Here is a 21122-nt window from a genome sequence, read left to right as displayed (position 1 = left end):
GATAAAGGGCCATCGGAACACAGGAGTGATGGGAGTGATAAAGGGCCGTTGGAACACAGGAGTGATGAAGAGATTCAATTGAAAATCAGCCGTTTCCAGCTACAATAGTCATTTACAACATTAACCCCGTCTGCGCTGGATTTCTGATTTTAAAGGGCTAAATGTGCTTTTCTTTAAAAAAAAAACAAAACAAGGATATTTCTAAGAGACTCCAAGCTTTCTAACGGTATTCTGCTACGAGTCATCTGTGGACAGAAACTGAAGCCAAAATAACAAGTTTCTATTACTTGGGAAAGCGAAACTTTCAGCTCAGCATGGAAAGCAATTGTCATTTATTTCTTATTTGTGCTCAGAGATTCCACAGGAAGTGCTCGTATGAGCTCTGAGCAACACCAAATGTCTTCCCCCTCAGTGAATTAAAAGTCTCAACATGTTTTTGAAGTAAATTAAGATCTGGAAATATGAAAATGACTTCTTTAAGTCAATATATATAGAGAAAGACATAATGGGGCTGTTCTTGCAGGGATCAGAATGATCATTCATGATCATAAGTTTCCTTATCGCAACCTCCGGCCAGCTAAAACAATAAGATTACAATTTGCAAAACCACAAAGACGTGAGAAGTGCTTCGGTTACAGATGAAGGGCTTCAATTTCCTGTCCTAAAGGTCCATCTCTTCTCAATTTAATAATAGGGGAGGAATAATCCAGTAGATCCTGAAAAGTCAAAAGCTTAGTTGGCTGCTGCCTGAGTATATAAATATATAAATATGTATATTAAACCGTAGACACCAAATGTATGTATTTAATGTACAGAACTGCAAAATTAATTATATCAGAACAGATCTGCATTCAGTTAATATATGTGATCTACGTCATTTATAGAAATGCCATTGTTGCATAATCGGTGAGATGGGGGAAGAAGGTTTTTGTGGTATGGCTCTTGGAATCGCTGAATTACTAAATGCAGTAATAAGATTGAGACATTTCCGTGGATACAGATTATTGAACCTGGCGGCTGATCGCTCGGTGTTACAGGACCTCACGTTCTGGGATGGGGTCAGGATATATTACATGAGCACCGTCTGGGTAGACATATATATAGATAAGGTTCAGATTTAACCCAAGCCTAAAGTTATAAACACCGAGAGCTTTAACCGGACCAACCCACGTGCGATGGGCTCAGGGAGTGGAGAGCCGAAGGCAAACCACTAACCCCACGTGTTCTAGATGTAAAGTGTTGAGTATGTGATGCCCGTTCCTCTTATCAAACCCTTAAAAGGCGGATACACAGCGTACATGGCCATGGGCCGCATAGTCTTCCCACTGGCAGGACGGAGGCTTCCCACCATTAACACAACACAAGCAGCTGTCCGGGGTGCTGAGCTGGTAGGAGACATCTTGCTGTCACCAGGAACATGCTGGTAGCCAAGCTCATCCAGAACTAGAGAAGCCCAAGGATTATTCACTAAGGGTAAGAAGAACCAACCTGGCCCTTCTTATGGTGAACGCTCCCCATCCCCCCAGAAGCATCCCACTTCTCTAGGAGTTGCCCACTTCAAGGCATCTGGGGCATTAGAAGGTCCTTTGGTTCGATCTCCACATACCAGACCACCCTGAAACCACTGGGGACTCAAACCACGGCAACTCGGTAAAGTATTTACGCATCTACCACACGTTAACCCCAGACTTTCGGCTCAGATAAAGGATGATCAAACCCCAGCCCGAAACCTCATCCATGGCACCATTCTCAGAAAGACCTGACCCGCTCTTCAGAATGGGATTGTGGTCTAGAACGTAGAGATCTTTTATACACAGCCCCAAAGGCAACCATCATACAAGTGTAATGGGGGTGCAGCCCACCTACGTTGCTCTAGGTTCTATAGCGTGACTTATAGGAAATGTGGTGTTTTCATTGTCTCATACAGCACCCCGTACCTGTAGAACCCTGCGATACCCTCATACCCAGCAAACATTCCGAGCTCCTCGAAAACATGGACCTCTTATTGTCTTCATTGCGTATTGAAGCCCTCTACATTGCCAAGTTTCCCCGTTTGAATGATTGATGCCCTTTCCACGACGGCTTCCTCTTGGAGGCAGCTTCAACCACAATCTAGCTTCTACCTCCAACGACGGCCAAATCCACCGTCGGAAAGCGGGTTCCCCGAACACAGCCAAGACAAACAAGCATCCGAGTTTACTTCCTGCTATTATAATGTCACCTGACATGACGAAACCGGCCAAAAATGTCACATACATATATTTAACCGCTTCAGTGCCAAAGGGTGTTAAAGCCTTAAAGTACTAGGAGTCTTATTCATAATCCCACTCCATATCGTTGTCGTTCTCCATTCTACACAGTAAATTGTACGCAGCAAGAATAGACTGCGGAGTGGAAGTTTATTGTGTTTTTTTTGTATTTTACTTAATATTTGTAATTCTGTATGAATGCGTACAGTTAAAAGAGTCTGAAAAACACCCACAGACTCAAGTGAATAAAACACGGTAAAAAGAGCAGGGTGGGCCACATTTCTTCTCTTATAGTTTGTTTGTGTTCGGAGGTTCCACAGGAAGTGCTCGTATGAGGTCTGAGCAACGCCAAATGTCTCCCCCCCGCAAATTAAAAAAATCAACATGTTTTTGGAAGCAGGTTATGATCTGGGAGCTCTGAAAAGGACTTCTTTAAGTCAATATAGAGAAAGAAAGACATGATGGGGGTGTTCTAGCAGAGGTCATAGTTTCCCTATCACAAACCTGGTGCCAACTAAGACAGTGAGCTCGTAATTAGCTTAACGAAGCGGTAAAGATAAGAAGAATCTCGTTATTTCGAGTGCCACCACATACCGTATTGGCTCGAATATAGGCTGCACTTTTTTCCCCCACTTTAAGTCTTTAAAGTGGGGGTGCGGCCTATATTCGGGGTCTAGCGCCCGATGCCCGGGACATGCAGTTCCGGGCGCCGGGCAGGCAGCAGGGTTAGGATACAGATCCCCCGCAGCGGTGCAGGGGACCTGCATCCTACTCCCCGATACGCTCAGACAGCCTCCCCTGCCAGCACTTCCCACGGGGGGCGGGGGTGCCGGCACGGGAGGTTGGCTAAGCGCATTGTGCGGACGGTCACCGGCAGCGGCGATGCGCGTAAACGACCTCCGCTGCCGGCATGTCTGCTCGATGTGCTTTAACAATCTCCCTTGCCGGGAATTCCCACGGGGGGAGTCCCGGCAAGGGAGATTGTTAAAGCACATCGTGCAGATGTCCCAGCAGCGGAGGTTGTTTACGCGCATCGCCACAGCCGGTGACCGTCCGCACGATACGTTTTACCTCTGCCCCCAAGACTTACCTGAGCAGACTCCAGGGGCCGGCGGGGGACATCTACGCAATACAACCGGAAGTTGTATACGCGTATTGCGTAGATGTCCCCCGCCGGCCCCGCAAGACACCCGGGAGTCTGCTCTGGTAAGTCGGGGGGGGGGCAGAGTGGCAGCATATCTCGGGGGGGGGGGAAGGAGGACAGTGGCAGCATATCTCGGGGGGGGGAGGACAGTGGCAGCATATCTCGGGGGGGCAGTGGCAGCATATCTCGGGGGGGGAGGACAGTGGCAGCATATCTCGGGGGGCAGTGGCAGCATATCTCGGGGGGGCAGTGGCAGCATATCTCGGGGGGGCAGTGGCAGCATATCTCGGGGGGGGACAGAGTGGCAGCATGTCTATTAAAAAAACTTTTTCTTTAAAAAAGCACCAAACTTTTAGGGTGCGGCCTATATCCGAGCCAATACGGTATTGTTATTCTTCCCCATAGCACACACTCAATTCCACCCAGTAACGTTAGGCTGCGGCGTCAAGGAATATGACTGTCCAAACACTCCATTGCCCACATGGTGTTTCTATTAGTAAAAAGGACAGGCCGGGTCTTAGAGGTTCAAAATGGCTGCCTTCATCCATGGAGTCCAAAAGGGAAATACTTAAATAGAATAATCCAGGTTGGATTGTTAATAATACTTTTAGTTAGTGATGGATCCACCACAGGGGCAATTGTCTTCCAAGTGTCCTCCTACAGAGGGCTGTAGAACCCTGTGATGCCCTCATACCCACCAAATATTCTATGCTCCTACAAAAGAGGGCCCATCAGACCCTCCTAAATTATTTCTAAACAGGTTCTTTGCTATTACAAAGCATTGCACTTACTCTTTCGGCTCGGGGTGGTGGAAGATCCTCGGGGGTAACACCGGAGGTCGTACAGGTAACGGCCGTTGGGTTTTGCTGGAGCTTTTGTTCTCGATCTTATGACGTTTCGCCGGCAAAGGTGGGACAACCAACTGTGGAGCCCCATCACAGGTCTCCTCCTTCTCCAGAAGGCCTTCTGTTGGTGAAGGAGCCTGAACCGGGCAAACAATGGGGTCAGCGGGGGCAGGACTGGAGGGTTCAGGCCAAGACTCGGGCGCGCTTAATGGCGGATTCACGGAAAACTTCACCGGTGGTGCGCTGCCCTTTCGTGGAGGAATGGGCGGTGGGGCACAGGCGGGTCTAGCTTGCACGCTAGGTCTAGGAGGGATCAGGGGGTACTGGCCATGTGGGGGCGTCTCCTGGTCACTCGAGACAGTTTCCCGAAAGACACTGCGTTTCATGGCCACGGGTCTTTCCAAAGAGCTCTCCCAGGAGCTGTCCTGGGAAATAGACTTCTGGAGAAACGCCATGATGCGTTTGCGATGTCCCGGAAGATGCACCCCGAGCTGGGTCAGTCCTTCATCACTAAGTGCCCTTAAGTCAGACACCGTATGGAAATCGTTCTTCTCGAAGAGGTCGGCGTACTGGTCTAGCTTAAGGGACTGGAGACACTCAGAGATGGGAAGAGAGAGGTCCTCAGCCATATTGGACAGTCCCGACTCTTCACTTCATCTCTGCATCTGTAATAATATGATAAAACAGAATTATTGGAACCGCTGAGGAGCATATAAGTCATCTTAAAACCCTTTCTTCGGATATTTATGATTATTCCTCCCCATTACAGTTATTTCTCCCCTTTGTTCCTCTATGGAGGCAGCTGATGGACTTTTTGCCTTAGGATGCACATTTAACAAATGACGTACGCTAAAAACAGAGGAAGAGGCGAGGTGTCATGAAACGTGACCCATTTATCATCATTTACCAATCCTGCAACCACCGCCCAATGGACGCCATCTTTGTTGTGGAGTTTCATCTTATATTCAGGCCTTGCTTATTCGCATCTATTGGTTGATAAGTATTTAGAGTCTATATGGTAAGACCAATGCAGATGACTCGGTGGCACGCTGGGGATATATAGATCAGGGGTGTCCAACCTGCGCCCCTCCAGCTGCTGCAGAACTACATCTCCCATAATGCTCTTTCACCTAAGGGGCTGGCTGAGGAGGATGGGAGATGTAGTCCTGCAGCAGCTGGAGGGCCGCAGGTTGGACACCCTGGCATAGATTCTGATCCCAAGAAGACCAAAGCAGAACTGTATGCAAATAACCCCTTACACGGAAAAAGGGAACCGCTCGACGGCGCGCAGGACTCCGCTTACCTCCCCCGGCGTGACCTTTGACCCTCTAACGTCTTGTGTTGAATTTTTTCTTTTAACTCAGTGACTTAGACCTCGAAGATTTACGGGGAAACCCGAAATAGTGCATAGTGTGGCCCACATCTAGTCACATAACATACTGGCATATAGCAACCAACAGCCCCACGTTTACCTGGCCAGTCGTGAGAACCAAGCTTTAGGCAGTTAATCAGGACAGTTGGCAGCTTTGCCTGCACAGAGCCTACAGAAACCAATTGTCTCCATAGGGCAGTTGGGCGTTTATCCGATGGCACAGCTCAGAGTTTGGGATATAGAACGGGAAGGCACATCAGTGTTCGTGGTTTTTTTCTGCTGTAAAGACTTTACCCTCTAACCCTCGCTCCCGTCTTAGATTCAGGAGCTGTACGCCTATCCCACACGTTTAAATTTACTGTGTCAATCTCTGCCACTTCTCCTGGGAGGCTGTTCCGCTTACCTACCACCCTTAAAAGACCATTAAAAGGAGTATTTCAGAAATAAATTAGTGGCGAGTTATTATAGCGCCACCTGCTGGCTGGTTTGGAAACATCTTTACAGGAACCTGATTGTACAATACATTCCTCTTTCTAAACCTCAGCCCTGCGTCCATCTGAAGACAAGACCTCTGAGGCCTCGAAAGGTTAGGTAACTTTACGTCTCGGAACACTGTCAGCTCTGGGAGTCCCACCGCGGTCCCAGGATGAAGGATACATTGCGGCAAATTAAGTTAGTGATATATGATGCCGGCTGCGGCTCTAGAATAACGGATGTCAGGACTGTTCTGCGGGGAGCTCGGCAGTGGTGCTCACCTAGAATGATCACCAGAACACGGGATAGGCATACGGCTCCTGAGTCTAAGACGAGACCAACGACTGATTAAGGTCTGAGTCTTTACAGCAGGAGAAACGGGCGACTAGACGGGGGCCGGATGGATCTTATCCTAAATTCCCTTACCACTTCTGCTGGGAGGTTGTTCCACCTATTCTACGCCCTCTCAGTGACCCTAGTTACCCCCAGAAAATACTTCCCTCTTTAATGGGCGAGTGGATTCTTTTCATTTGTAGGGCAGGTAACTTATTAGGCTAGTTGAATTGAAAGCTCTTGGGGTTAGAGCTCGAGTCGATGTTCCCAGCTTTCTCTGCCGAGACAAATCTTTTTAACTCGACTCAAACTCACCCTTTTCTTAGACCCTGGGCTGCTTAATGTCACTAGCGTTTCCTCAATGACACGACAGATCGGCCCCCGTCGGCCCCGTCTAGTCTGCCCGCTGGACAGTCCTGACACTGACCTGCATAGCTGCCCCACTGTCACATTTTTCCCGACAAGGGGGTGGTTGGAGGGATCCTCTGATCTCACCCGAGTGGGTCAAGAAATGAAGAATGCCCCCCCCCTGTAAAAGAAAGACTAAGTCCCTGCAGCCCCCGGCCAGCGGAGGGCCAAATGGATCGGGGGAGAATTCCTGCTCCCATGTGAAGAACGCTGGGTGACGAGAAATGGGGTCAGCGGATTGATACGATGGGGGGGCCGCCACGGAATCTATGACAATGAATGAAATGGGAAGTCGTCGCGCTCACAGTGGGGTAGAAACCCAACAATACCACCAAGGGCCACAGGCCTTCCCCAGCTGAAGCATACGGGGGCCACACTGAAACAAGGCGAGATAAATCCAGAACGAATCAACGCAACGCCCCCCCCGACGCATTTCACCCGGCCTTCTCCTTACCCTTTACTTATTGTACAGCGCTGCGGAATATGCTGGCGCTATATAAATCAATAAGGCATTATGACATGTCCGTTTAATTTAGAAAAGCTCAGGCCGTTACTGCACGTGGGAAGCAGAACCCCAATCTCTTTAACCCCCGCCGTATGATGAGAGCGCCGGCAGAGTCTGTAGCGATGTTACAACACACAAAATGACATAAAAGCGGAGAAAACGCGGCATAACGGACGTTACGACATAACGGAGCAAAACGAGAAGTGCGACCGCGTGATACGATACCCATCACTAACATTACGTAAATAGCGCCGGCAAGTGCCGTAGCGCAGTCACTGCAGGTGGAGAGGGAAATATTTGACAAACGCGAGGAGAGGACCCTGCCCTTGTGAGCCTACAATCTATTATTAACCCTTAACATACGGGGGTGCACCTCTATGTACTTCGGGGGTTCGACAGAAATGGGGTGAGCGGCGGCCCCTTTAAATTCTCATGGCATCCCCCCGTCTGCCGAACCCCCTAAATGCGTTTGCCCCCTTTCCCCCGCTCCCCCAGATGTTTTAGGGTCAGGAGATTTGTCCGGCCAAACAACCCCCCCCCCCCCACACACACACACATTGTGCTGCAGCCCTGGAACTGCAACTTCTCCTTTAGGCAAGGCTCATTTAACTAATGTGTATAAAGGGACTTACAAAGCAAATGTAACGTGAGATCTCTTTCCGGGCAGCTGCCGGGGACCCCGGAGCGTCCCTTTAAACGCTCTTTCCTCCCCGTTAAATCCCCGAGCCACTCGGCCAGGCGCAGGGCGTTCGGAGACGTCGCCCCACTTTCTCTTCCTTGTTGCCGTAGCCCGGCGTCTTGTGATTGTGAACGTACTTTGAGCTCCTCTGAACAAAGGAGTCTCAGAAAATCAATGAACTACAGGGTGGGGGGGGCAAATTATAGGTTAACAGGATCCATGGGGGCATCTGTGACTTAATACCTCCACCCAGCACAGGACGTAAACCTGATTACCTGCTTCTTTAAGGAAGTTGGTAGATAAGTGGAACAGCCTCCCAGCAGAAGTGGTAGAGGGTAATACAGTGAGGGTATTAAACATGCATGGGACAGACATACGGCTCCTGAATCTAAGGTCTGAGTCTCGGGGTTATTATTTCCCACAATGTTGCATTTTCACCACCCTAAAAGCGGGTCTCCATTTAGAGGGCGGAGCCTGAGTGTTGAGTGACAGCCCGATGTGATAAGGCACCCCGCACCCCGGCGTCTAGTCCTCATCCGAAGCCATTCCTTCTCTTTATTACATCCCTAGAAAACTCCCAGCAACCAGTTCCTTCAAGATCAGTAGTTCCGAGTGTCACGAAGCGAGGCGGAAGTCCCGTGTCCCACGCAGCCCCACCAATGGAGAATAGAATCATGTAACGGGACACTCCGGCCACCGTCTCTTTATTCACGCTTATGATAGCCGTGCGGCCCCTTTAACTGTTTGTGGGGTCTTACTCCCCTTGCAGATAGAGGCATGGGGGGGGGGATTCTGCATACACCCCTCCCCCGCCCCACACAGTATATATGGGGGTAACAGAGACCGCGGCGGTTTCACCTGATGTGGGGCAGAAGTCACCACGACGCATGCAACGCTTCCCCATCATGTCGCAAGCGGTCACATGATGCCGATGTCACAACAACTGCAAAACGTGGGTGGAAAGTCCTACTTTTTACCAATATTCTGAGCTCTGGTGTTTAGTGCTAAATAATCATTTCCTACAGACTTATAATCCAGAGCCATCGAACTCCTGACACAAAGACTCAGGAGCCGTACACCTATCCCATGCATGTTACATCCTCTCACTGTATTACCCTCTGCCACCTCTGCTGGGGGGCTGTTCCATTTACTTACCACTCTCCTTGTAAGAACTCTGGATCACTGTGGCCCTCGAAGGTCTTAAAACCCAGAAGCAGGTGCGCATCACCCAGGGCTCTGGCCACGATTTATATAGCGCCATCATACAGAGCTATACAATGGGATACACAAGGCAGTGTGGGGGGGGGAGTGTGACATCACAGGGGTACTTCTACCCGCGTATCTCCAACTTCTCCCCTTCCCCTACATGCATACGATCACCTGGCAACAAGAGCAGAGAGCTGGAAGGGACTGTCCAGGACTGTTGGCAGCTATGAAGGTGATATGGAATGACAGCTGCCAGTTATTAGTAATAAATATTATTATATTATTATTTATTATTATTATTACCCCGCGACCCGGCTGAGCGAGGTGATCCTGTGCGCCCCGAACGTCTTATCAGTAAATGTTTATTTTTTTTTCAGGGACAACTTCTGTTTTTTGGTTTTCTTTATCACGTTTCCTCCACAGGAACTCGAGATTCCGCTCTGCATGCGCAACCAGCAGCCACCCGCGGACACCCGGCAAGACTACTTGTTATGTCCCGCTTACCCGCTGTACAGCGCTATGGAATATGATGGTGCTATATAAAACAATAAATAATAATAAGGTATGCCCAGAGGGTACTTTAGTATACATTGTTCTATAGTGGGGGTGTCGGGGGCAATAAATGGTCCATTTAAAAGACTTCACCGCGCGTTACGAAGCTCCATTACATTTATTTATATAGCGCCAGCAGAGGCCATAGCGCTGTTACAATCAGTGGAATAATTTGAAATCGCACGCGATAACAGACTGGTACAAAAGGAGAAGAGGGCTCTGCTCCGGAGAGCTTACAATCTAGTTCAATGTCCAACGGCTGCTACATTACAGATACACACAACATACAGTGCAACAGGTGTACACGTTTATATGATAAACAGCTTCTCAGCGGAGGTGGTAGAGGGTAATACAGCGATGGGATTTAAACATGCATGGGATAGGCGTACGGCTCCTGAATCCAAGGTTTGAGTCTTTACAGCCGGAGGAACGGGCCAATGGGGCCGATCTGCCGCCATGTGATCATATATAAGACTCCAGATTGGGTGCTTTTTCTCCCAATATGTTGTGGTTGATATCCCTGCTTGAGTGCAGGTGACTCATTTAAGTGCACCGTTAAATAATGACAGGTCAAGGTTTGGATGTGGGGCGATATTTGTGTCATTTAACACATTTGGCTACATCTTCACACCGGCCTATGGAAGGGTTAATGTTTGTCAGGTCAGCGCAGGTAGACGGCTCGCAGGCATGCACACAGGTCTCTACGCTTCACCCTTTGAATAAACACAAAGTGTTGCGTAATATACGAACCCAAATTCAGAGCTAACTGTAGGGACCCGGGGGGGGGGTAATCTCTAAGAGCCCAGTGCAATGCGGACAACTTGTCTACTGATTGATATGGCGCCATCACAGGCTGCAGCGCTGTACAATGGGCATCACGCAACAATATGGATTCACAGAAATAAAAGGTGACAAGGGCCGGCTCGAAGAGCTTGCAATCTAGACGTACATGGTCTGGTGATTCTGTTTCTGCATATCGTGCGTGATCCGCGGCCACTCAAGGGTTAACCTGTCCTCGTCATCCCAAATAGTTATAGCAGGATTAACCCTCAGGGGGTACGGGGGGGGGGGGGTCAAAGCACTGACTGGAACTCCGGCTCTCAAATGGTTAACAACGAAGTACAAAAACAAAAAACTTCATTTTAGTTCCTGTCACTGCACTGCCTGGGAAGGAAGGGGTTAATCAGAAGATTGAGGAGGAAAAGGAATTCTTTGTCTAAACAGGTCTGACCAGATAACCCCAAGCTGTGCAGAAGAACACTGTCAGCTATGGCTTCCAACTTAGCCAGACCACAAAGAGCGACTGGAATACAGGATGCGTTCCCCGCATTTAGAGGGGAAGCGTCACTTTCACAGCGCTACTGACTTAAAGGGCCACGCCATCCTTTACAGGCTCTCTAATGCAGGGAAAGGGTTAACTTTTGGGGTAACTGCACCGTTAGAATAAAGAATAAAGGGACACCGGGCGCATCGCGATGGTTTGGAGAACACTCCATCCGCTTTGGGGTTTATCCTGGTCACGCTGGAATTCAGTAAGTAACTGTGTGGCAGGACTACAACTCCCATCACCCATTGGGTACAGCACAGAGCAAACAGCCAAACACTTCTGATGGTCGTCTGCGTACAAATCGCTCAGGAAGAATCAATAATCCAACCGACGTCCCTCTCATAGCAGTAGTTTCTTTACATTAACTACAACTCCCACAAGCCTCAAACAGCCAACTCTAAGCGGTCCTTTAGGCTCTGCCAATCCGATGCCTCTGTACAACTCACAACACTGTCAGCCAGCCCTGTTCGCAGACACAACGCGCGTTTGGTTTGCCACCTGTACCCCCCACAGACTGACGCAGCACGCTTACCCCAGCAGACTTCATGGCAGACAGGCAGGCAGGCAGGCAGGCAGGACTCACGCGTTAGGAAGCAGCTTTATCTGCTTCAGCTTTCCGCAGCAGCAAGATCACGAAGCCGTGGCCCTCCAGCCGTCTCCCCTGCGCGGCTCTCTCCCTGCTATCCACACGCCCCACCTGGCCTTTCCCCAGTAACTTCCTCATTGCTGAAGCAGCAGAGAAGAAGCGCAAGGTGTTCTGGGATGTGATTCAAGTCATTTTTAATTAATATTTCTTTTATTTTAGTTAAAATTAATTTTACATTTTTGCTCCTACGACAGCCGACCGGACAATCCTCTGAAACTCGGTTGCTCTGATTTTTGCATTTATTCCAAAAAGTTACAAAACCATTCAACATTATTTTAAACGTTTCAGCGAGAAGAATGAGAATGAATGAGCTTGAATTCTGCCGTTTTTTAATTAAACCAACTCAACTCCTTAAACGTATTAAATTATTTCTTATGATTACAGGACATTTCATTTTGGGTTATCGGCGACCCACTGCGGAGTTTATCGTTCACCAAGTATCTCCAAGCGTCCCAAGTCAGGAGCGCAACGTCAACTTACCGCGGCAAGACTGAGCACAGCAACAAGACCCAGGGTAGCTACACCGCGAAGGTCACTCCAAGGTGCAACTATTCCGAAAACCAACCCTAACCGGATAGCAGGTCCCACGCTGGGAGGTCACGTTCAGTACAGTCCAAGGGGTCTCGCAACATAAGCCCCAGGCTGACCTTCCAAGAGTTGTAGAACAGTGACTCCGCCTTCTTCCTGGGCGGAGCAAGAGAAGAGACTCTGTGAGGGAGGAACTCGAGGGCAGCCTTACGGGACTGCGCGGGAAATCTGCAGTTCAGGTAAGGAGGCAGGCGTGATTGGCCACAAATGTGGCGGGAGCGGGCGGGATTGGCCACACATGTTGCGGGAGTGGAACACCCACATTGCGGGAGCAGGCGGGATTGAAAAAGCCGTCCCGCCCAGGGCTCTACTTCAAGCCACCAGTAAGTTACCAGCAGAGCCGTAACCTGGGTTAGGGTCGGAGGTCCTATCCCGCACCAACATCACATTTGCCCCTGGAGGCAGAAGATGGTTCAGGGGTATTGCTGCTGGGTGGCTGAAGTGCACCCCTTGCCATGCAATGCCCGGACACAACTGCCCCTCTCGCACCTTAGAAACAGCGGAGCATTTACAAGGTCTACCTGCGGATCCGGCAAAAACTAGTTATGTGTCAAGTGTACAGACCCACCATGAAGCCGCACAACTACCCCGTACAGCTACCCCGCTCCTGATCGACAGGACATAGGCAGATATATGAAAGAAAGTGGGGGCTACACCGACTGTGCTGGGAAAGCGGTCCACCAAAATTCCCCCAAACATAACCTTTCATGGGTACAGAATGCGCTCGGCCCACCGGGCCGGTTTGGTAAATTCTTGCGGGTTTTTTTTATAGGTCCTACAGATATTCTATATTCTGCGTGAGCTAAAATCATGGATCCTGGACCTAGGTAAGCGTTCAGACTATAAGAATACGATTTTAATTAAAAGTTCTAAACACACCTTAAAATTTCGTGGCAGCCGTAGGTATCGATCCTGTTAGCGGCACCTGATGCTTCATGCTGCACACGACGAGCGAAGAAAATTCCCCCTTTTACAAAAACGTGGCACTCCCGCGGCCCTTTACTCGTTCGTTCGGCTGGTTTTACATCGCGCCGTTAAGCGTACCGGGCATTTCCCAATAATTACAGCCATCTTCCTGTTCTGCATTCTGCGATCAGCACACTCTCTACGTAAGCATCCGTTTTAAAGGCGGAAGAGGAAACTGAGTATTTCTGATATTCCTGTGTTTTGCAGGGTAGTACTTACCTACCCTGCCGACCAGACGCAGGCTTGATACAGTCAGGGGCTCCTGCCGGCTCTATGCAGGGATCCGCTGCCTCCTACGCTCTGCTGTGAATTACAACTCACGTGACGTGCTCTGCCGGCCTCCCGTATCATAGTTACCCATCCTTAATGCCGACTACGGTTCCATTTACACGGATGTATATCGCACCACTCCTTCCAAGCGTCCCTGTTCAAGAAGGAGAGTCCCTCTTTGGTCCCCAAACCCATCTGTCCCTCATTCTTCCCCTGATGCCCCTTTTCTTCTAGGAGCTCGGAATGTTTGCTGGGTATGAGGGTATCGCAGGGTTCTACAGCCCTAAAAGCCCCGATAATGTCAGGGAATGGGTTCATAAACAGAATTTTCTCATTAAAATCCTCAATTATATACCGTAAATAGCCATCTTGCCTCCAAGCCTTACACCAAGCTATGATATTGGCCTCCAGGTTTGTGCTCCATGACCAGAACCTTCTGCACCCCTGGGACACACAATAGGAGACCGCTTAGCGCTTACCAAGGGCATGATCCATTACATCATGGACCACAGGGTCTGTTCTGGTCAGTCTTGGCCCGGGAGAAAGCCTTTGATGGTTTGACCCACAAGTTAATGGGTAGAGCCTCGCGTGGGTTTAGCTTTGGAGAGACGTTCTGCTCTTAGGTTGACCCAACGTAGAGACATTTGCAACCCGGTATCGGTAAATGGCTGCACGACGTTATTTTGGGGTCACACAAGGCTGCCCACCTTCACCGCTTCTCGAGTTCTAAGCGGACTGCGTCAGACGGAACCCCCGAGCGATCACTTCTCCAGGACGACGAAACAAGACAAAGACCTCAGACTACGTGGCCATCTTCTTAGGACTTTGGCAAAGGTTCAGACATAAGGGTCAATCGCAGGAGACCCGGCTTTCCCGCCACCGGGACCCGTCTTCTGACCGGCTGCAGACTTCATCGAGATACATGGGGTCTGGTTTGGTGGACACCTAGTTGTTTTTGAATAAGAATTACCCAAAATAGAAATGCTACCTGAAAAGAAACCTTTTCTTTGCAAATCATACATTCCTATCCACCTGACATTGATCTATACACAACTTGATCTATACGTTGTGGCAGCATAAAAAACAGTATGGGTTTCTCTTTCGTTTCTCTATACGTTTGGCACAGAGACCCCCAAAATAGAGAGACCTCCGAGTTCTCTGACCCCAGCGGGATGAAGCCGGCTCCTTCGCTACATCAGGAAGGGTAAGAGGAAGCGCTTCGCCTCGGTTCTTGGCTGATAACCGGGCATCGGCTGCGGTGAGTAATCCGTGATTAATCCGACGCTTCCATGTTAATAGACCCCCCTCGCGCAGTCAGTGAAAGCCACGCTCGGGTCAAACAGTTGGCACTAGCCCCAGAGCGAATGACTAACGGCTTCTGTGTCCTAGCTGTATGCGCCGGCAAGGACCGTCCTCCTGGGGTCACTTCTGGAACGGCTTTGCCAACACAGAATTTATATCCGGCCCCTACAGACCACCGTGGAGAACAAGCCGTCTTCTACAGCACCAGCAGCACATATCTGCGATTAGCACGGGTAGTAAATAAGTTTGAAATTCATATAACAGCACCGATCCCTTTACAGTTCCCTGGACAGGTCACAGGATATCAGGGACTTTCCCACAAAAGCCAGGACACCTGGGAGTTATGCTGACCAGCTCCATCTATTCCCAGAGGGCCACAAAGTGACCTTGACATCATTGTCCAAACACAGAGAATACAAGGACGTGCAAAGAAACCGGGGGAAGGGATATGATGTCATCGCTGGCACAGATTAAAATGCCCCATGGGGGGGTACAATGGGTAGCCACGACCTGGCCGTCTGATGATGTGGGTGCAGGGGACGGCTGGAAACGGGACATTTTTATGCTTTTATTTCTGTTTTTATTGTGTCTTGTGACTCAGTGGCCCAACTTGCCGGTGTGCCAGACGGCCGGTCCAGGGCTGCCCCCTAACGCTTTTATCGAGCCTGATTTCATCCCACCGGCTGCCAGGCCTTTCCAGGACTTGCTGACTTTCTCCGGGATTCCTTGGCAGTCTGAATTGTTTTACTAAAGCGACTTTAATAAAAACACACAAAAAAACTAAAAATACTTACTGAAAATAACAAAAAAAAAAAAAAAAAACATAGAAAGCAGAAGATCAACAGAACTGGGGAATCACACAGCTCGCCGCGGCAACCAAAGACCGTTTGAGAAAATTAGTTACTTTTTCTATTTTTGATTTAAAATATATATATATATATATATATATATATTTCTTGTTTCTAGTGAAGTGACATCATAGTGACCTCACAGCCAACAAAAATACTTTTGTTCGTTGTTGATACAAAGCCACATGCCTACCCCATGCATGTTTAAATTCCATCACTGTATCAGCCTCTACCACTTCTGCTGGGAACGTATTCCACTTCTGTACTACTAAATAAATAAACCAATTTTGCCCTCCAGTTACTTTATTTATTTTGGGGGGGTCTGGATGGAGCTTCTGTGCGGATTGTAAAAAAGTTGTAATTATAAATGGTTAAAAGACCCCCCTGGGGACAAGGAATAGAACAGATTGTTTGGCCCCTCCGAGGACCTGTACCGCAGCCCCGGGCTCTGTATGCGCGAGCACCGGTATTACAGGCAGGTCTGCTGCGCATTCATACAAATTATTCAGCTCGCTTCACAACAAAAGCGTCCCCTTTCTGAGTAATCCTCACACAATTCCTGCACAGAAGGAATTCAGCCATTCCCATAATCCCCCCGACGCGCTCTGAGCAGCGCCACGCTTAAAGGGGGGCCGCTCCCTCACACAAAATTATATATATGTATACACACAGTACTGTGCAAAAGTTTTAGGCAGGTGTGAAAAATGCTGTAAAGTAAGAATGTTTTCAAAAATAGACATATTAATAATTTATTTTTATCATTTAACAAAAGGCAAAGTGAGTGAACAGAAGAAAAATGTAAATCAGGTCAATACTCGGTGTGACCGCCCTTTGCCTTCAAAACTCGGCAGGTAGGTGGTTCCAAATAATTTGGAGAACTAACCGCAGTTCTTCAGTGGGTTTCGGCCCCCCGGTCACGTCTCTCTCTACACGTAATCCCAGACGGATTCGATGATGTTGGGGTCTGTGGGGCTCGTACCGCGACTTCCAGGGCTCCTTGTTCTTCTGAGGATAGCTCTTAATGGCTTTGGCCGTATGTTTGGGGGTCGCTGTCAGGATGCAGAATAAATTCGGGGGCCAATCAGATGCCTCGCTGTCTGTACGTCTCAGCATTCATTCCAAACAAATCCCCCACTCCATTTGCAGAAATTCAGCCCAACGCTCCGCCGTGCTTCAATGTTACCTGAAAACGCTCTTTTGTTTGCCCCTCCGGTGAACAAAATGCCTTCTTCCAGATATTTCACATTTTGACTCATCGTTCCGGAGCACCCGCTGCCATTCTTCTGCATCCGGTTCCTATGTTTTCGTGAATAGTCGAGTCGAGCTTGGCCTTGCCTGGTAGAGACGGTGCAGAAGAGGTATAGCTACCCTGTGGGTTGTTGCTGTGCTGAGTGTATGACTTTAAACTTTCTTCAGCACCCTCACCTCGTTAGTGAGTCTGGCTGTTCCTCGCCCAGTATTATTATTATTTAAACGACATCGATGATCGTTAGGACCCGATTAGTGTAATCGTTTAATCGTACACCTAACTATATGCCTACAAAATCCCCGACTTTGTGTCTACCTAGCAGAATTGAAGCTGTTCACTCCCGTTGCATTTTTTTAAGTGATAAAAACAAGCTATTAACGTCTATATTTTGAGACGTTTTCTTACTTTGCAGTATTTTTATTTTTTTAAGCCTGTCTAAAGGTGTCAGGGTACCGGATTTCCACCGGCCCGTTTCCAACACACAAAACAAGAGCGGTTTTTACACAACTTTTTTTTCTCATGAAAACCACAATCGACTGAGTCACACAAATATTTTAAGGTGCTTTAAAGTTTTTTTATATTCGTTTTCATGTAATAAATGACTCAGAGGACAGGAAGAGACTAGAAGCGTTAGGTGGCTTCCTGACCTTAAGCCCACCGCTCCCAAAGCAATGCACAATCATTTGTGACGCGGCATCGGCCCCAGCGACGATACGGCCTAACAGACATTAGCGAGACCTTCCTGCGGCTCATAGAATGAGATGTAAAGAGCCCCTGAAGCTATAAAGTCTTGTTCTCTTGAAGAGGAGACCTCTGAGGTCTCTAAAGTAGGGAGAGCTTAGTTTAAAGAAACAGTCTGAGGACTTAAGACTTTAATTGGGGTCTAGATAGGTGGGAGGGCGACCAGACACATAGGGTTATAAAAATCACTCAGGTTTAAGGAGATACTAGGTGGGCAGACAACCCAGGAGAGAAGGCCAGGTGGGTTAAACCAAATTTTTTTGTGACTATTAAAGAAATGGGCATTTGGGGTATCCATAATTCTGACTCGGCTCGGCCTCCATAGTGTAAATGGCCCATTTGGGGAGATTAGATCCCCCTCTGTCACTAGTTGAGGAGCAACACATTGGGGGCCTGATCACCCAAGAGAGGAATATTTGGACCCCTAGACCGAGTCCAGGTTAGGTCAGCGCCTAGAACGTTCCGCCTGGAGCTCGGGTCTCCGTACGTTAAGTCTGGAGAATCAGAGTTCGCTGCCGGGTTCCTCCGGTGGGGGTCGAAGCCCAACATCTGGAGCAGCTCCAGACTGAGGTGTCTCCTGGCCTTCTGTGTCTGGATCCTCACTAGAGTCCTTCTAGAACCCTGGACATGCGCACAAGAAGTTTATGGCTTCTGGGTAACGCTTGGCGGGGGCCTAGGAACTGTCAGGGTTTTTACCCCGATCCTAGGGTCTCTGGGTGCAGGGGCAGATTCTGGGGGTCACCGGAACCCGATTCACATTCTACTCTGATTTAATCTGGAGCATTCCGATTGGTGCTTCACTCCCTGCTGTATCACAGATGGAATTCCTGCTTGAATAAAGGTGACTTCATTCAAAATAGGTCAATACAAACAGACTTTGAATAAGCTTTTTCAGTTTCTATAGTAACAACCTATTAGCGCCTGCATTTGTGTCACATGATTGTTTAATGTTCCCGGCTATGAATGAGACAAAACTTTGCATCGTGATGTTTATGAATTCTGCAAAAAGCGGGTTTAAAAGACTAATATTTAGGGCTGGTCTTGGGCCGGGGCAAGTGAGGCTCGCTTAGGAGAGCCCCAACAGTGCCGCTACTTACCTCTCACTCACACTCGCAGTCCACCAGCACAATAGGGGGGGCAGGACCACGTATTGCCCCTAAAGTGAGCAATGGGGTCCCACAACCCCCGGGGGCAGCCCTGTGAATACTCTGGAGAATCACGTATGTCTAGAGGCAGCATACTAACCCACACGGCTAATTACACGCTAGTTACGGAATTCCTACAATTCTGGCATTCTAGTAACACCCCCCCCCAGACACCCCCCCCACCCCAGAGGCCCGTCTGACCCCGGTGTCAGAGCCCATAACCAGACAGACCAGCCCTGCCCCCCCCAAGACATGCCGCTGTCTGCCGGCCTATTAACCTGTTACTGCACATGCCATGAACACGTATGTTACAGATATCAGGCACATTAACACGCTGTGCGTTTGGTATTGTATGTCACACGCGTGTTACTGTACACGCCTCCCACAGATCTGCTTACTGTGTTACACACCTTACATCATACGCTGTTACTCATGGATTAGTATTGCGCCGTCATATTCCGTAGCGATGTACAACGTGTAACCGGGACATGCCAGGTAGCGCATCGCATAACAATGTGCATAGAAAGAAAAGGTAGGGGGAGGGTCCGGCTCGGAGAGCTGACAATCTAAAACTTCTGTAACGATAAGAAGAGCTGTTTGTTTATTTATATTAAGTGTGTTCTCAGCGCGTAAGCCTAAAGAGCTTACACTCTAATCAGAACCACAGCACAAACACAGCGCTGTACAGCAATCATATAATAGAATCCCTCCCCCACAGAGCTTACACTCTAATCTGACCCGCAGCACAAACACAGCGCTGTACAGCAATCATATAACAGAATCCCTCCCCCACAGAGCTTACACTCTAATCTGACCCGCAGCACAAACACAGCGCTGTACAGCAATCACATTATAGAATCCCTTCCCCACAGAGCTTGCACTCTACATAGTTGAAGCGCAAGTTCAGCGTGGTAAAGCAATGGGCCAAAGGAATACTTGGTGCTGTACATCAGGAGAATAATTGTCCCAGACATCTTACCTTAGAATACAACCAGAAGGTGTGCTCAGCTCTGTACCTAGGATAATCTCACTGTATCACAGAGCTGACATAACAAGAGGGGTGCTCAGTGCTGTACACCAGGAATATCCCTGCCCCACAAATGTTACACTCTTTTCAAACCACTTGGGGTGCTCAGTGCTGTACGCAACAGTCGCTGCCCCACAGAGCTAACACTTTAATAGCGCGGCACTATACACCAGGAAGATCGACGTCTCACAAAGCTAAAGGTGTGCTCGGTGCTCTACTCCAAGAATATCACTATCCCATTAAGCTTACACTCTTATCAAACCACATGGAGTCACTGCCCCTCAGAGCTTACACTTTAATCAAACCGCAGTAAGGGGTGCTCGGCGCTGTACAAGTACTCTATTCTGCTGTATATAAGTAGCCAGTACTGACCTGTCCACCGCCGGTGTACCCTCTGCTGTCCTCCCCTGCCGCTGCCCTTGTGCGACTTCTTGTTGTTGTTCCTCTGAGTGCCTCCTCCCCCTGGGCTGCCGATTTAACCTTTTCAATGAATAAAGAGGAGGAAAAAAAATGATTTTTCGGAATTTGGTTATTCATCTGTCAGCGACGTGCGCCATCTACTGGTTGCTATGGGAACCGCAGCCAGCAACCGGTCCAGCCCTGCGCTTTACACACCATGGCCTGGGGGTGCAGGGGGGAGGGGCGGCTAAAGCTGAGGCCCCCTGCCCGGTAATCAGCATACTCACTAGAGGACACCCTCACTCTAACACCCCCACACACTAACCCTACCACTCCCCACACACTCACTCTAACACCCCACACACACTCACTCTAACACCCCACACACACTCACTCTAACACCCACACACACTCGCTCTAACACCCCACACACTCACTCTAACACCCCACACACACTCACTCTAACACCCTCACACCCTCACTCTACCATTCGACACACACTCACCCTACCACTCCCCACACACTCACTCTAACACCCCCACACACTCACTCTAACACCCCCCCCCCACACACTCTAACACTCCCACACACTCACTCTACCATTCGACACACACTCACCCTACCACTCCCCACACACTCACTCTAACACCCCCACACACTCACTCTAACACCCACACACTCACTCTAACCCCCCCACATACTCACTCTAACACCCCCACACACTCACTCTAACACCCTCACTCAAACACCCCACACACACTCACTCTAACACCCCACACACACTCACCCTACCACTCCCCACACACTCACTCTAACACCCCCACACACTCACTCTAACACCCCCCCC

The 21122-nt window shown here is 49.1% G+C and overlaps 1 protein-coding gene across 1 annotated transcript in view; it reads right to left on the bottom strand.

Annotated features, from left to right (window-relative positions):
• The window catches only part of ARAP1 (ArfGAP with RhoGAP domain, ankyrin repeat and PH domain 1), a 73922-nt gene extending 53592 nt beyond the window's left edge, over nt 1-20330 (bottom strand). The window contains exons 1-2 of the mRNA XM_053456611.1: nt 20249-20330; nt 4185-4903 (exon numbers count right to left, since the gene is read on the bottom strand). Coding sequence (XP_053312586.1) covers nt 4185-4867 — 683 coding nt within the window. The 5' untranslated portion in view covers nt 4868-4903; nt 20249-20330. The remainder of the gene's footprint in view (nt 1-4184; nt 4904-20248) is intronic.
• Between the last annotated feature and the right edge of the window lie 792 nt (nt 20331-21122).

This window comes from Spea bombifrons, chromosome 2 (assembly GCF_027358695.1).
Source record: "Spea bombifrons isolate aSpeBom1 chromosome 2, aSpeBom1.2.pri, whole genome shotgun sequence".
Taxonomy (NCBI): Eukaryota; Metazoa; Chordata; class Amphibia; order Anura; family Pelobatidae; genus Spea; species Spea bombifrons.
The sequence above is the reverse complement of the archived record's forward strand: the minus strand, read 5'-3'. Positions and strand labels throughout refer to the sequence as shown.